This window comes from Pistacia vera, unplaced genomic scaffold (genome assembly GCF_008641045.1).
Source record: "Pistacia vera cultivar Batoury unplaced genomic scaffold, PisVer_v2 Contig430, whole genome shotgun sequence".
NCBI lineage: Eukaryota > Viridiplantae > Streptophyta > Magnoliopsida > Sapindales > Anacardiaceae > Pistacia > Pistacia vera.
Genome location: NW_022196258.1, coordinates 1,070,983 through 1,085,971, shown reverse-complemented (window position 1 = coordinate 1,085,971; position 14,989 = coordinate 1,070,983). Strand labels below are relative to the sequence as shown.

Below are 14,989 nucleotides of genomic sequence, written 5' to 3'. Positions count from 1 at the left end.
TAAGTAACAAATTCTACTTAGACCAACTTGGCTACCATTAAAAATTAAATTAAATAACAAACACCTATAGCTATGCCTTGATTTATGGCTCTTTATATTATACTATTATATATTATGTTGAGTAAAATAAATGGTGATAACAACAATGTAAGTGGTAGGACAAACGTTGAGATATGAAGTTAAACCACATAATCTCAAATTTGAATCTTCCTAACAATCGAGATTATTTGAGGTATGTAAGTTGATTGGAACATTTTGTTTCAAAATAAATAAATTATATGGGTATTTGTTTGTGTGTGTTTTTAAGGTAGGTTTGTAGAAATTGATTAGATTAATTAATGTTTAATCCTTATCGTGGGTTTCAACTTGTCCCAAACTCCCAACAAAGTCACACCATTTCATAATTAATCCATCAATTATGTATTCAGAAAATCAGTCACTAAAGATTTCACATAAACTTATTATGAAAGATGATTTAAATCACCTATTAGGACGTAATTCAGATAATTAAGACGAATTAAGGATAGTGTAGATATACACACGATCTTAGATAAAATTTTTCATTTGAATATCCACAATTTACGTGGTGGTGGAATGCAGGATTAGTCTCTTTCAAGGATTATTATGGTGCACGTAAATTAATCTGGATAGCTTAGTTACAAGAAAAATAAAAATAAAAAGATGATTTAAAACATAACGTTACGGTGTTTACATTGTGACATGTTTGACGTTAATAATATCAATAAAAGAAATATTATAAATAATAAAAAAAAATTGAAAAATCCCAATCATAAAAAGTTGAAGTTGAAATAACACAAAAAGAATGTCACATTGCATGAAACGCTCCACGTGCCATCACCCCTTCACTTACACTGTCTCCTCTTTCCTTAAGAACTAAGAAAAAACACAACACAAACAAATACGAATACAAATTTTAACAACACCATTTCTTAGTTCAACCTTCCCCTACAAAATCCAAACCTTTTATTAAAAATTAATAATCAGAGAGAGAATCTAGTGAGTGAGAGAGGGAGGGAGAGAGAAACAGAGAGAGACTTGAGCTCAGATTCTGAATTAAATAGGTCCTGAATCAAAAGCTAGCGCCAGCTTCTTTCACCGACTCAATCTATCTCTTCTCTCTCTCTCTGTCTCTGTCAATATCAGGTATCCATCTCTTTGATCACTCTCTTTTTGTTCCGGTTTTGTGGAAAAATAAAATAAAAGAAGAACCCTTTTTTTTGTTCTTTTTGGATAATTAAACCCTTTTTTTGTTGTCTCTGGTTTTGTTTAATCTTATTAGGGTTTTATCAGTTTTCAGATTATTTAGTCGTTTCTACACCATTTTTTGCTCTTTAATTTAAAAGTAACCTATTCTCAGAAGTGAAAGGTTCCAGCTTTATACTGATTTAGTGACGTTTGAATATAAATCCCATTTTGTAGATATGGCATTTGATCAAAATTCAATACCAAAAGATCTAAGACCGTTAAATATAGCCAGAAGTGTACCTGAAGAGCCCCGCATTGCGGTCGTATCAACTGCCAATCAAGGGTTTTATCCTAACCCGGTTCGTGAGCCTGGTAGCCCTAGGTCTATACCTGTTTTTTATCCGGCACCTGTTGCTGATGCCGGGTTTGTAGGTTTAGGGTACAGCAATGCGGTGGCAGCTGCGCCAGGTGTGGCCCCCACCGTTTGGGGTTCACGTATGCCCATGGCAGTGCCGGTTGGGCATGCGGGTGTTAATCCGGTTGTTGGGTACGCATATAATCCCAATTTGGGGAGTAGGGTTGTTGGGAATGCTGTTGATCAGGCTAGTAGTGAAATGAGGGCTGGGTTTGGTTATAGTCATAATTTGGGGAGTAGGGTTGTTAGTGGTGGTAGTGGTAGTGATCAGGTGAATAACAATGATTTAGCTACGGGTTGTGGTGTAATTCCTAATTTTGGGAATAGGGGTAGTGGTAATGGGATGGATCAGGTTAGTGATGAGGGTGGGGATGATTCAGTATCCGGGAAGAAAGTTAAGTTTTTGTGTAGTTTTGGAGGCAAGATTTTACCTAGACCAAGTGATGGTATGTTGAGATATGTTGGAGGGCAAACAAGGATTATTAGTGTGAGGAGAGACGTGGACTTTAATGAGCTAGTGCAAAAGATGGTGGATACTTATGGGCAACCTGTAGTTATCAAGTACCAGCTTCCTGATGAGGATCTTGATGCATTGGTGTCAGTTTCGTGCCCTGATGATCTAGATAATATGATGGATGAGTATGAAAAGTTGGTTGAAAGGTCTTCAGATGGGTCAGCTAAATTAAGGGTGTTTTTGTTTTCGGCTTCGGAGCTCGATCCTTCTGGGATGGTGCAACTTGGGGATATACCTGACACTGGGCAGCGATATGTTGAGGCAGTGAATGGGATACCAGATGTAGGTGCTGGTGGTATCATGAGGAAGGAGAGTATAGCTAGTCAGAGTTCAACACAGAATTCTGATTTTAGTGGGACTGAGGCTATCGATGGTGTATGTTATGGTCAAGTGGATGGTAGTGGGCCTCCATCAAGCAGCATATTATCACCAAGAGAGAATTCTGGCGCTTCTCATGAAATAGCTCCAAAAATTGTGGGTGTGGATCCTAGTACTGCATTTTATGCAGATGCTTCGCCTGTTTCATTAGGCATTCCGATTGTTAGGTCCAGCCCTCCTCAGACTTTATCTTCTCAGCCTGAGGTTGATTCAGAGAGGGCAGCAGCCTTTGCCGTACAGCAGCAACAAATGGGGGTTGATCTGCATCAACCTGGGGGGGATATTCCTCCAGCTGGGACATATGTGCAGGCTTATTTGGATCCTCGCCAAGAGGTTATAGGCCGTCCTGACTATATACATCTTCCTCCACAGATGGCATTCGCAAATCCTCAACTGTTGGGGCATGCCGCACCTATACTTAATCAACAGCAGCCTTGTGATAATGCACCTGGCCTCCCTTCTCAGCAGTTTATTCCCATGGGGCACATGACAATGGGTCCAACATCATCTTATGTTGGTATAAGACCAACTATGATTCAGCCCTTAATGCAACCACAACAAACTCGGTTGGAGCGTTATTCTGATGAGAGTACATTGGGGACGAGGCTTGTTCAGCTACCTGTTGATCAGAACTACAATGTGTACCAGGGCCAGGTTCCCCCCGCCATTGTTGGAGGAGCTTATGGTTGGCCTCAAGTTTCTCCAACAGAGCATGTTGTCTTCTCTGATGGATCATTGTCTCATCAACATGTAATTATTCCTCAGAAAATCCCCAAGTTGGATGACTGTCATATGTGCCAAAAAGCATTGCCTCATGCACATTCAGATCCTACGGAACGAGACAGTGTGACAAGCCCTGTAACTGATTCGAATTCAATTTATCATAGTCTTCGCATAGAAGATGCAATGGGAACTCGACCAGTAAACAGGGTTATGGTAACTGGAGCCTTGGGCGAAGGTGTTGTTGAACAGGGAACTGTGCCTCAAACAACAGTCTTCAGTCATATTGATCATCAGGTTGGAGCACCTCAGTCAGAGGCTGTTGGGCTCGCTCAGAATGTTGAGGCTCTGCGTGAAAAAGAGCAAATCCTCCAGAGAATAGACCATTCCGACCTTCCTAGGATTGCAGTAACCCATGGTGGGATTGGGGTGGCAGGTGATGTACAACCATCTTACGGTGTGTTCGCAGGTGCTGCAGCTGTTCCTCTGTCTTGCCAAGAAGAACTTTCATTGCCACCAAACTACCAGGTCAAACAAGAAGCCTTACTCAACAAACCTGTTAACAGTGATGCCCCTCTTGTGGGCCTCGTACATGTAAAATCTTCAGAACACCTGACTCATGAATCTCCAAAAGAATATTCCAGCAAACTTCCTGTTGTCTCTAAAGAAGATACCATAAACCCTTGCACATCATATGAACATATGAGGCTGATTGATGGGATGATGGAATCTCTCTGGGTATGCCCCACTGATAATATAAAGAATGAACAGAATAATTTACCTGTTGATAAAATTAGAAAGGATGATATCTTGGAGTGCAGACCTCAGCAAAGAGTGGGAAGGGAGCAGCTTGTAGATAACACCTTTAGCCAACCCCCATTAGTTCTTGACACAAATCAGAATAAAACGACTGAAGTGCTGCCTTCTTCCAGTGCAGAAGTTCCATACATGAATAATCCTCAACCCATGGAATCCTATGAGGTAGCACAACCTCCCATTACCGGTAATCCTGGATTATATCAACAGTCAAACGGTGGAACTCATCACGTGGATTCTGGTGAAGTTCGATATGGCAACCCTGCATTCTCTGCTGCTGAACCAGTTCATTTGGTTGGTAGAATTCCAACTGCTGCTGATTATGAAGCCATCCCTGGAAATGTTAATACATCATCTCTATCACCATCAAGCAGGGTTTGGGATTTTCAGGATTCCTCAAACTCACTGTTTAGCAATCAGGATCCTTGGAATTTACAACAAGATACTCATGTTCTTCCTCCTAGACCTAACAAGATCGCAACAAAAAGGGAAGCCTTTCTTCCTGTGGATCCTTTCAGTGAGAACCGTTTGGGCAAGAGTGCTGAATTAATTACAGATGCCCAATTTGAGGATGCAGTTCAGCAGCCTCTGAATGATGCAACCAAGGATTTCAATTCAGAGCATACAATCTCAAAAAAAGGTTGGAAATTTGTGGTTGGATGGTTTCATCTGCTTGTTAATAACATAGTTTTATATCTCTTAATGTCTGTTGAGTGGTTATTTATTGTTTTCTATATCATTTTAAAGGATCATCTGAGGAACTCATCAAGCAAGAGCTTCAGGCTGTTGCTGAGGGTGTAGCTGCTTCTGTTTTTCAGTCAGCTACAAATTCTAATCCTGATTCAGTGGTACATGAGAAAGATGAGTCTGCTTACGAAAGCAATCAAGAGAGAGGAGTTCAGGATAGTGATATAGAAATGAAGCACAAAGCCAAACTTGAGGTGCTCAGTTTAATTTTTCACACCCCATGTGTGTGCCTTGTGCTTGTGACTTCCTTAGTGTTTCTGCTTGTTTAATTTTTATGTTGCCTTTTGCTGATTAATTATGTTAATGTTTGCCAAACGGTCTTTTCCTTTTGTTCTTTCAACTCAGGGTATGAAGAATAAAGTGCCAGAGAAGTTGAATTTTGGTTTTCCTGCTTCTGATGTTGGTCGCTTGCAGGTTGAAGACTTGTCTTCATTTGATTTCTCTTTTTCTATGGTTTTCTACTTTTATCAGCCTTTTCATTTCAGCTATATATTTTACTTGGCAGATTATAAAGAATAGTGACCTTGAGGAGCTGCGGGAACTGGGTTCTGGAACCTTTGGCACGGTTTACCATGGGAAGTGGAGAGGTACTGATGTCGCAATTAAACGAATCAATGACAGATGTTTTGCTGGAAAACCTTCAGAACAAGAGCGCATGGTTTGTGTCTTTTCATTTGGCATTAAAATCTCCAATTTTAATTATTTTACATCCAGTTAATGATATTTCTTGCTAAAATTTTGTCTGCATTTAATCAGATTGATGACTTCTGGAATGAGGCCAGTAAGCTCGCTGATTTGCACCATCCAAATGTGGTGGCTTTCTATGGTGTTGTGCTTGACGGCCCTGGACGCTCTGTAGCAACAGTAACAGAGTATATGGTTAATGGTTCTCTAAGAAATGCTTTGCAAAAGAATGAGAGGTATGAATTTGTTTTGGTTTTCTTCTGTTTTCTTAGTATACGTTCACTTCTTCTTGGTAAGGTTATCTGGTTGTAAGCTTTTTTTTCATAGTGAATAATGAACTGTTTCATAATTGCTTTTATCATACATCAGGAATCTTGATAAGCGTAAGCGTCTCTTGATTGCCATGGATGTGGCCTTTGGAATGGAGTACTTGCATGGAAAGAATATAGTACACTTTGATTTAAAAAGTGACAATTTACTGGTTAATCTTAGAGATCCTCACCGCCCAATATGCAAGGTTAGTAACTGGGGGCTGGGAGTTTATTTGCAATTCACTTTGTTGAAATTTGTGGAAGATCAACTGTTATACGTATAATTTTCTATTAGGAAACCAATTTTTTAAATTTGATTCATTCTTGTTGGAAACATGTATTTTCTAGACAACATGTTCATATTGGTTAAGGAGTTGGACACATCTTCTATGCACATAGAAGACTGAAATATTTGAAGTGGTTATGTCCCTAGTCAGTAACTGAATTCTGTCTGCAGCTCTTTAGGAGAAGTTTGAGAAATTAAGCTAATATTGGATTTGGTGTTGAATTGTTTACGGTATGTATATATTGTCAGTTGTCTGTGTGCAGGTTTGGGGGGTTATTCTGGATTTTATTCTGTTAATGGATTTAACTTGTGGTGCAAAAATGAATACTGAAGTTAGAGTTAGTGGTAGGTTTTGGGGTCATGTGTGTTTTAATTAAGTTTGGCTCAAGATAACACAACAGTTTCTAGTAACGTAGCCGCTAATAAGGCAGCCTCAATAGAAAGCTTGAAGGTGGAGATTTGTAGTCACTACTCATCAGCAGGGATAGACTATTATGAATGAAAAAAAAATAATCCAGTTTCCTCTCCATTCTCAGTTTTTCACTTGAGCGAAAATTTCTTCCATCATTAATGAAATCTTTCCCCAAGTAAAGTTTTAACAAAGGTTGCCATAAGAATCTCTGTATATAAACTTGAATTGGAAAAACTTATTCCTTTTCTCCCTTAAGCACTGTAGCTTTCAGGTCAAGCTAATGTAAATTCTGATGTTTTGGCTGGTTACAACCCAATTCAGTTGCACAGCCAATTAACCCAACTGAATCCTGCAAGTTGATAGAGAACCTTAACTTTCTCCGTTTTTCTCACATGGCTGTTGAGAGGTTCTCTTAGGTTTATTCTGTTGATTATACTGCTCTGTATTTCCAAACTGCCTGTAAAACATACTCTAATTGTTTCTGATTTTGCATTTTGAATATGAAAAAGATTTAGCTCTCAGTTGTTGTTCTGGTACTAGGTCGGCGATTTGGGTCTATCTAAGGTGAAATGTCAGACTCTGATCTCAGGGGGTGTTCGGGGAACACTTCCATGGATGGCGCCAGAGCTTCTGAATGGTAGCAGCAGCCTGGTCTCTGAAAAGGTTTGGACTCTTATATTTATTGTCTGAGATCATTCCTTAATGCGAAAATTTGTTATCCGGTCTCCTCAAAACTTAAAAGTCTATTTTTGCATGTCTTGTTATCTAGGTTGATGTGTTTTCATTTGGCATTGTGCTGTGGGAACTTCTCACCGGTGAAGAACCATATGCAGACTTGCACTATGGGGCAATTATTGGTAAACTTCTAACCTCAAATAATTTATTTTGTTTTTCATTGATGGGTACAGAACTTGTATTGCTGATCATTGACCTGAAATGCTAACCAGGTGGTATTGTGAGCAATACATTGCGGCCACCAGTGCCGGAATCTTGTGACCCAGAATGGAGATCTCTGATGGAGAGATGCTGGTCATCTGAGCCAGCAGAGAGACCAAACTTCACTGAGATTGCAAATGAATTGCGGTCAATGGCAGCCAAGATTCCTCTCAAGGGACAAAACCCCCACAGCAAGCCTCCTAGGCACAACCCCAAGTTGAAAAATAGTTCATGCTAGTTGCTGGCTTGCCAGTGGCTTTCCTACTTTTCTTTACCAGTTTGTTGAATTCTTTAAATCTTTGGCCATACGAAGGCATGCTATGTCTTCACCTTGAAATGTAACACAGAAATGGTTTTCTTTTTCACACTTTTTCCTGATACAAATTATAGGTCTTATACTTTGTGAAGTTACGTTTCCCTCTGTTTCAAATGAAAGAAAATGTCTCAAGATGCAAATTAGCCTTTTTTTGTGACATTCTTCAGTTTCTCACTTGAGCATAACATTGACTTGAACCTCCCAATTAGACCATCAATTATCTATAAAGATTACTCTCATTTTGAGATTAACAGCATGCAATCAAGATGGAAATGTAACCTTAATGAAACCAACTTTGCTCTTTTTCCTTGTGGGTGGTTTCAATTTTCCAAATGAATGGACCTAGTCAAAACCTTATCATTAGTTTCAGCTTTCAACGGTATGAACTCTTATCGAGAATTAAGATCCTTTTCTGATATTATTTTAACAGATAATATCAAGAGAAGATATTCTTACATGAAATCTGGAAATCTCGAAGCAATTTCTAATGTTTTAGATATTTTTTGCTTTGGTTTCTTATTTCTTGTTTGACCAAAACAAAATTTGGTATGTTTTGGTTCAGTTGTTCAAAAATACCGCGTGAAGTAGCGAATAAGAAAGCAAGTAAGCCGGCAAAATAATGGGTCAATGTCAATTTTCAGTGTGGAATTCGCTTACATCTATTTCGATATTTTGTTTCCAGAAAACGTTATGCAAAAACATACACGTTCTTATGATGTTTCCTCTTCTATTTCTCTTCAACCTCCAATAAAAAGCTCTTCTTTGTCAGTTCATTACATATTCTTCTTCTCATTTTGTCACGTATGGCTCTCTCTCAAGACAAATTGAGCTTCATCTCACCATTAAACCAGCAAGATCAAGGAGATGATGTTGATGACTACCATGAAAACAATGTTTCTTCACAAGGGTGTGATTGTTTTCTACTTTTCTGCTTCAAATGGCGGCAAAGCAACAATAGCAATCGGCTTTTGCACCAGAATGGAGAGGAGTACGGAGAGTCATGGCTGATAAAGAAGGCGAAGAAAGTTAAGGAAGTCTCTGAGGTATTTGCAGGGCCTAAATGGAAGACTTTCATTAGAAAAGTTGGTGGATATGTTAAGAGAAACAAGTACAAAAATACATTTCAATATGATCCTCAAAGCTATGCTCTCAATTTTGATAGTGGTGTTGATATGGAAGATAAAGGTCTTGTTTCATGATTTGTTAGTGTTGTTCATACATGATTCTTTCATTGTTGATACTGTTTCATTTTTATGAAAATGAAGTTGATTCCCATATTTGGTTTTCTTTATTACTCCCTGACTTAACTGCACATGCTTATCATTTTAGCACCAATTGGGACTAAATATTGTGGTCATGATTCATAAAAATAAAGGTTTGGATTAGCCGTTGTGGCAATTCCACCAAATGTGGTAATCCTCCAATGCCAAGCGTTTTAAGTTTAAGCCTTGTCCTACTGTGATCTTGGCGAACTTCGTCTCCTTCCAAATCCATTTCTGAATGCAGATTCAGGTTTTCACAATCACTAATTATCAATGTGCGAAGAAATTGAAGCAACCAATATCTTCAAACAAATATTCTAAGTTGTCACAAAAACCAAAGAGAATTCAAGCACCCAACTCCAGTCTCTTGCAGAGACTTCTGTTTGGTGGTTAACACAAACATCTCTAGGCAACTCCTTCAATGACTGACATCCATAAGTCTTAAATGTTGATCATAACTTAGTCTAAGTGCAGGTAAAATGACATATTCCTTCTGCTCTAATTTCCAAATCTCACTATCCTTCAAGTATTTCCAGTCTTATTCATCACCTGAGGCATAAAGTTGACTTCCTAATGTTCTTACAGCTAAAGGAATTCCCCCACAATTTTTCACTATTTCTTCTGCAATTTTTTATAAGGTCTGGATGTTGCTCTTGTCCTTCCTTAAATGCACATTTGATGAACAAACACAAGCAAATCTCATAGGGAAGACCTTTTAAGTTGTACCCATTAGCATCTCTCATTGTGCTCATAATTGAGGCAACTCGATTGCTGTGCGTAGTTACAATAATTTTACTTCCATATGCTCCTCCCATTAACAACGTTTTCAGTTCCATCCATTTTTCTGGAATCTGGTTCCATACATCATCAAATATCAGTAAATACTTCCTCTCAAATTCTGCTGCAATATTGTTTGCAACTGGTCTACATCCAACTTGCTATAGTTTCTATTAGTTGCAGACTTAATAATCTTCACCATCAATTGTTTCAAATTGAATTCCTCCGAGACACAAACCCACATTTTCATCTCAAAATGCTTATCCACCCTATCATCATTGTACACCATTTTCGCAAGTGTGGTTTTTCCAAGCCCTCCTATTCCCACAATGGGAATTATGGACACAATTTCGCCATTACTCGAATCTATCAATAATTTCACAATCTCTTCTTTATCTTTATCTCTACCAATAACATCTGACACAAGCACAAAGGAGTGAGTCATTTCCCTCCCTCTATTCACAACAGGCCTATTTTCATCTCAGTGGATGAGATGAAATTTAGCCTTAACAGCTGCAATCTCATCAAACTTGTTTCTAATTTCTTTCATTTTATGGCTCATCCTGAAACGAAAAGCTAGTGAATTTGAGCATGAAATAAAGTTGCATACCTTTCTTCCAATGACTTATCTTTGTAAAGCTTCAATCTCGAACTCGTCCAACACATCTTCTGCATCAGAACAAGCATCAGTAAGCTTTTCCAGCCGACCTCTTAACTGGTGACTCAACTTGTTTTTCATCTGCATCCAAAATCAGAGCTTTGACAGAAGTGTCCTCAAGTTTTTTCAGGTCATCTCTGACACCCCATACTGATGAAATTTCTTGATATACAAAGCTCCCTAACTTGCTCAAGACCTTATCAACAATGCTAAAATAAAATGATTCTGAAATTCAAGAAAGAGGGTTGTGTTTGTTTTTGGACTATTTAGTATATACTTCTAAGATATTCAGTAATAAGGTGTACCAGTTTCATTAGTCAACAGCAATATCTTCAACTTCAACTAACTTTTGGATTGCTTGTTATTTTGTTGACTCTGTAAATAATTCCTTATTGCTCAACTTGTTTGGTGAATGTTCAGACTGGCAGAAGAGATAGCAACTTGAGGCAATTGTCTTAAGATTCCAAGTCCTCCCCTTGAATTTAAGTTTCCATTGAATCACATCATATTTTCCAGACTACTCTACTGCTGTTTGATTGCAGAAGTCACTTTTATCAATATCAACCCACAGATTCACGAAATTTTACAAGTGGAGTTTGGAGGTTTAGTGTCATCCAAATTTTCAGGAAATTATAGAAGTTAAAACATGATGTAATAGCAATATCATAACCTAAGCTGATGAAGAAAAATATCAAGAGTTTTTGAATTTTCAATGTCATTGTCTTCAATGAGCATTCAGCTTTGCATTGGAGTATTTAGTTCAGCCCAGTTGAGCAGCTATCCAGGAGAAAAACAGCTAAGAATTGAGAAAAGGATAGACTACATATAGAACTCAAGTTAAAATGCATTCTTATTCACAGATATAAAACCATAAAGCAAAGTTTTCTCAAATTACAGGGACCATGATCAAGAAAAGCCATCCAGAAGAATTTTGTTCTAATCTCATAATGCTTGAAATTTGATCCTCTAAAATGATAAAGCGTTACAGAGGTCTTCAAGCATATCTATACATGATAGGAATTAATCAGCGTTTGAGTCGAATGCTATTGTAAGTATAAAAAGGCAGCCTTGTTTAGTTGAATGATTAAGGTTTCATGTATGAGTAAAGCAGATATATGCTAACAGTCTTCATAAGTTTCCCTTCCAGTTGCATTGTGCCCCTAACAAGTGATCTGATGTTGCTTCCCACCAAGAAGTAGACATGAAGTGAAACCTGGTAGTGATGCTTCAATCCTTCCTTTACACGAAATTTTCACTGCTAGACTTACCTGCATTACTTCTTTCCCAAAGTACAGTTGGAAGATGTACAAAATTTAGATTCGATACAAGAAACACTTGAGATCAACTAATAGCCTACCTCTTGCGTTTGGTCTTCGAAGAAGTAGAAGATGAAGGATTACTATGCCAATTCCTTTTTCTTTGGTTTATAAACCAGTTATTTATCTGCTTTAAATGCAAGCCAGTTTCCTGCACCAATTTTGCTTTGTCTTCCTCCTGCAAAAATAAGTAGTTCCAAACAGGAGTTTTAGAAGCTGTTGAAATGAACTGATGGCTATATAAGAGTTGTATATACTTACAGTTGGGTATGGCCACTTAGCATGTGACTGCCACCAAGCTTTTAAGAGTGAGGTGGTGTCACCTGGCAGTTTCCCAGCTCTTCTCTTTCGCAGAATTTCTTCTCTGATGTCCACAATCTTCTCCTTATAACCCTGAAAAAAAAGAAATCGGATCAGTTGCACCATCAAGTAGTACACCAAAATAATTTATGCATCTTACCTGTTTCAACTCATGCTTCAGTTCTAGCCGAACACGCTCCATCAACGATCTCTCAGTTTCAGTTGGAACAAGAGGACCAAATCCCATGCTATCAGTCCCATCCAGACTTCCATCATATAAGTTTAAGTCACTATCTGCCTGGTCTTCATCATCATCCGACATGGTTGCACCTGTGCCTTCACCCGGGGATACACCTGTTTGTGCACCAAGGTTTAGTATCAAGTTGAGAACTCTGATCTGAATCTAATCTGAGGTGAGAGTGAAGAGATAAAGAGATTCAAATGAAAGAGAGCAGAGTAAGATTGAGTATAATTTTCATTACTCAATGGGCTGCTATCTGCAGCCAAGCTAACAGAGGGTGTCCTACAGTTTCTCTGAGCTATAATTTCAGGTTTTACCAGTTAAGGAAGACACTTATATAAGATGTCAAAGACAACTACAGCAAGAAAATCAATCTCTATAACATGCAGGAAAACCAATTGATAGTTCATAAGAGAGTCCATAAGCCGATAAGCACCACATCAACTTGCCATCATATCATATTAATTGAAATTTCTGATTCTCCATATAATATACATAATTGTTTAAAGTTGAAACAAAAGAATTCCACTAAACAGAAAACTGATTTTTTTTTTCTTCTTTTTGCTAGGAAACAACAGAAACTGATCTGATAAGTAAATTGCTAGTCTACAGCAAGTTCTCAGAATTCCTTTGATGTTACAAGGCCCTTAACCGGATAGAAGGAGGCTAAATGAAAGTTGGTAATATCAAATATTGTCTTATCCTCTTTTTGTTAGACTTATAGAAGCAAAATGACATTTTTGTTTAATAAACATATTTGAGATCTGATATATATTGCACATAAAGAAGCACCAGAGTAAAGTAATACCTGTTAAGCTTTGCAAAGCTTGCTCAAGCTCCCAACAAGCCATTACTGCTTCCATTGCATGGACACGGACATGTTGTTGCAATTGGTCTTTAAAGGAATAGAGCAACAGAACATAATGTGTCTACATCAGAAAGAACAAAGAAATGCAAGAGGAAAAAAAAGTTATTCAGATGATGAAAAAGCACATAATGTGTCTACAGACGATATGTGTATGTCAAAAGAACCGTAAATAATGCGAAATGTCATAATTTATCACATCACAAGAGAAAAATTCCTAACCATAACTTCAGAGTTTTTATGTCTAATGATTGATATAGAAGGGAAAATACTCATCCAAAACACATTCACTATTTCTTCTGCAATTTTTTATAAGGTCTGGATGTTGCTCTTGTCCTTCCTTAAATGCACATTTGATGAACAAACACAAGCAAATCTCATAGGGAAGACCTTTTAAGTTGTACCCATTAGCATCTCTCATTGTGCTCATAATTGAGGCAACTCGATTGCTGTGCGTAGTTACAATAATTTTACTTCCATATGCTCCTCCCATTAACAACGTTTTCAGTTCCATCCATTTTTCTGGAATCTGGTTCCATACATCATCAAATATCAGTAAATACTTCCTCTCAAATTCTGCTGCAATATTGTTTGCAACTGGTCTACATCCAACTTGCTATAGTTTCTATTAGTTGCAGACTTAATAATCTTCACCATCAATTGTTTCAAATCGAATTCCTCCGAGACACAAACCCACATTTTCATCTCAAAATGCTTATCCACCCTTTCATCATTGTACACCATTTTCGCAAGTGTGGTTTTTCCAAGCCCTCCTATTCCCACAATGGGAATTATGGACACAATTTCGCCATTACTCGAATCTATCAATAATTTCACAATCTCTTCTTTATCTTTATCTCTACCAATAACATCTGACACAAGCACAAAGGAGTGAGTCATTTCCCTCCCTCTATTCACAACAGGCCTATTTTCATCTCAGTGGATGAGATGAAATTTAGCCTTAACAGCTGCAATCTCATCAAACTTGTTTCTAATTTCTTTCATTTTATGGCTCATCCTGAAACGAAAAGCTAGTGAATTTGAGCATGAAATAAAGTTGCATACCTTTCTTCCAATGACTTATCTTTGTAAAGCTTCAATCTCGAACTCGTCCAACACATCTTCTGCATCAGAACAAGCATCAGTAAGCTTTTCCAGCCGACCTCTTAACTGGTGACTCAACTTGTTTTTCATCTGCATCCAAAATCAGAGCTTTGACAGAAGTGTCCTCAAGTTTTTTCAGGTCATCTCTGACACCCCATACTGATGAAATTTCTTGACATACAAAGCTCCCTAACTTGCTCAAGACCTTATCAACAATGCTAAAATAAAATGATTCTGAAATTCAAGAAAGAGGGTTGTGTTTGTTTTTGGACTATTTAGTATATACTTCTAAGATATTCAGTAATAAGGTGTACCAGTTTCATTAGTCAACAGCAATATCTTCAACTTCAACTAACTTTTGGATTGCTTGTTATTTTGTTGACTCTGTAAATAATTCCTTATTGCTCAACTTGTTTGGTGAATGTTCAGACTGGCAGAAGAGATAGCAACTTGAGGCAATTGTCTTAAGATTCCAAGTCCTCCCCTTGAATTTAAGTTTCCATTGAATCACATCATATTTTCCAGACTACTCTACTGCTGTTTGATTGCAGAAGTCACTTTTATCAATATCAACCCACAGATTCACGAAATTTTACAAGTGGAGTTTGGAGGTTTAGTGTCATCCAAATTTTCAGGAAATTATAGAAGTTAAAACATGATGTAATAGCAATATCATAACCTAAGCTGATGAAGAAAAATATCAAGAGTTTTTGAATTTTCAATGT

The 14,989-nt window shown here is 37.7% G+C and overlaps 3 protein-coding genes across 5 annotated transcripts; 2 read left to right on the top strand and 1 right to left on the bottom strand.

Moving 5' to 3' along the window:
• The first annotated feature begins 878 nt into the window (after window positions 1–878).
• On the top strand, window positions 879–7,884 carry LOC116143596. The gene is made up of 10 exons (XM_031429054.1): window positions 879–1,164; window positions 1,441–4,689; window positions 4,797–4,990; window positions 5,142–5,210; window positions 5,302–5,454; window positions 5,553–5,716; window positions 5,850–5,997; window positions 7,030–7,152; window positions 7,259–7,346; window positions 7,437–7,884. The coding sequence occupies exons 2-10, from the start codon at window positions 1,443–1,445 to the stop codon at window positions 7,661–7,663; spliced, it is 4,413 nt and encodes a 1,470-aa protein (XP_031284914.1). The 5' UTR covers window positions 879–1,164; window positions 1,441–1,442; the 3' UTR covers window positions 7,664–7,884.
• A 62-nt stretch (window positions 7,885–7,946) lies between these two features.
• LOC116143598 lies at window positions 7,947–9,018 on the top strand. Its single transcript, XM_031429058.1, has one exon. The coding sequence runs from the start codon at window positions 8,545–8,547 to the stop codon at window positions 8,938–8,940; it is 396 nt and encodes a 131-aa protein (XP_031284918.1). The 5' UTR covers window positions 7,947–8,544; the 3' UTR covers window positions 8,941–9,018.
• Window positions 9,019–11,270: 2,252 nt separating this feature from the next.
• Window positions 11,271–13,248, bottom strand: LOC116143597 (homeobox protein knotted-1-like 2). 3 transcript variants are annotated; one of them, XM_031429055.1, is made up of 5 exons: window positions 13,104–13,248; window positions 12,215–12,408; window positions 12,016–12,147; window positions 11,796–11,932; window positions 11,271–11,717 (listed from the first exon to the last, which is right to left on the bottom strand). In XM_031429055.1, the coding sequence occupies exons 1-5, from the start codon at window positions 13,156–13,158 to the stop codon at window positions 11,678–11,680; spliced, it is 558 nt and encodes a 185-aa protein (XP_031284915.1). In that variant the 5' UTR covers window positions 13,159–13,248; the 3' UTR covers window positions 11,271–11,677. The 3 variants fall into 3 exon arrangements, with proteins under 3 accessions (XP_031284915.1, XP_031284917.1, XP_031284916.1); XM_031429057.1 differs by having other exon boundaries at window positions 11,271–11,706; XM_031429056.1 differs by having other exon boundaries at window positions 11,271–11,714; window positions 13,104–13,247.
• Between the last annotated feature and the right edge of the window lie 1,741 nt (window positions 13,249–14,989).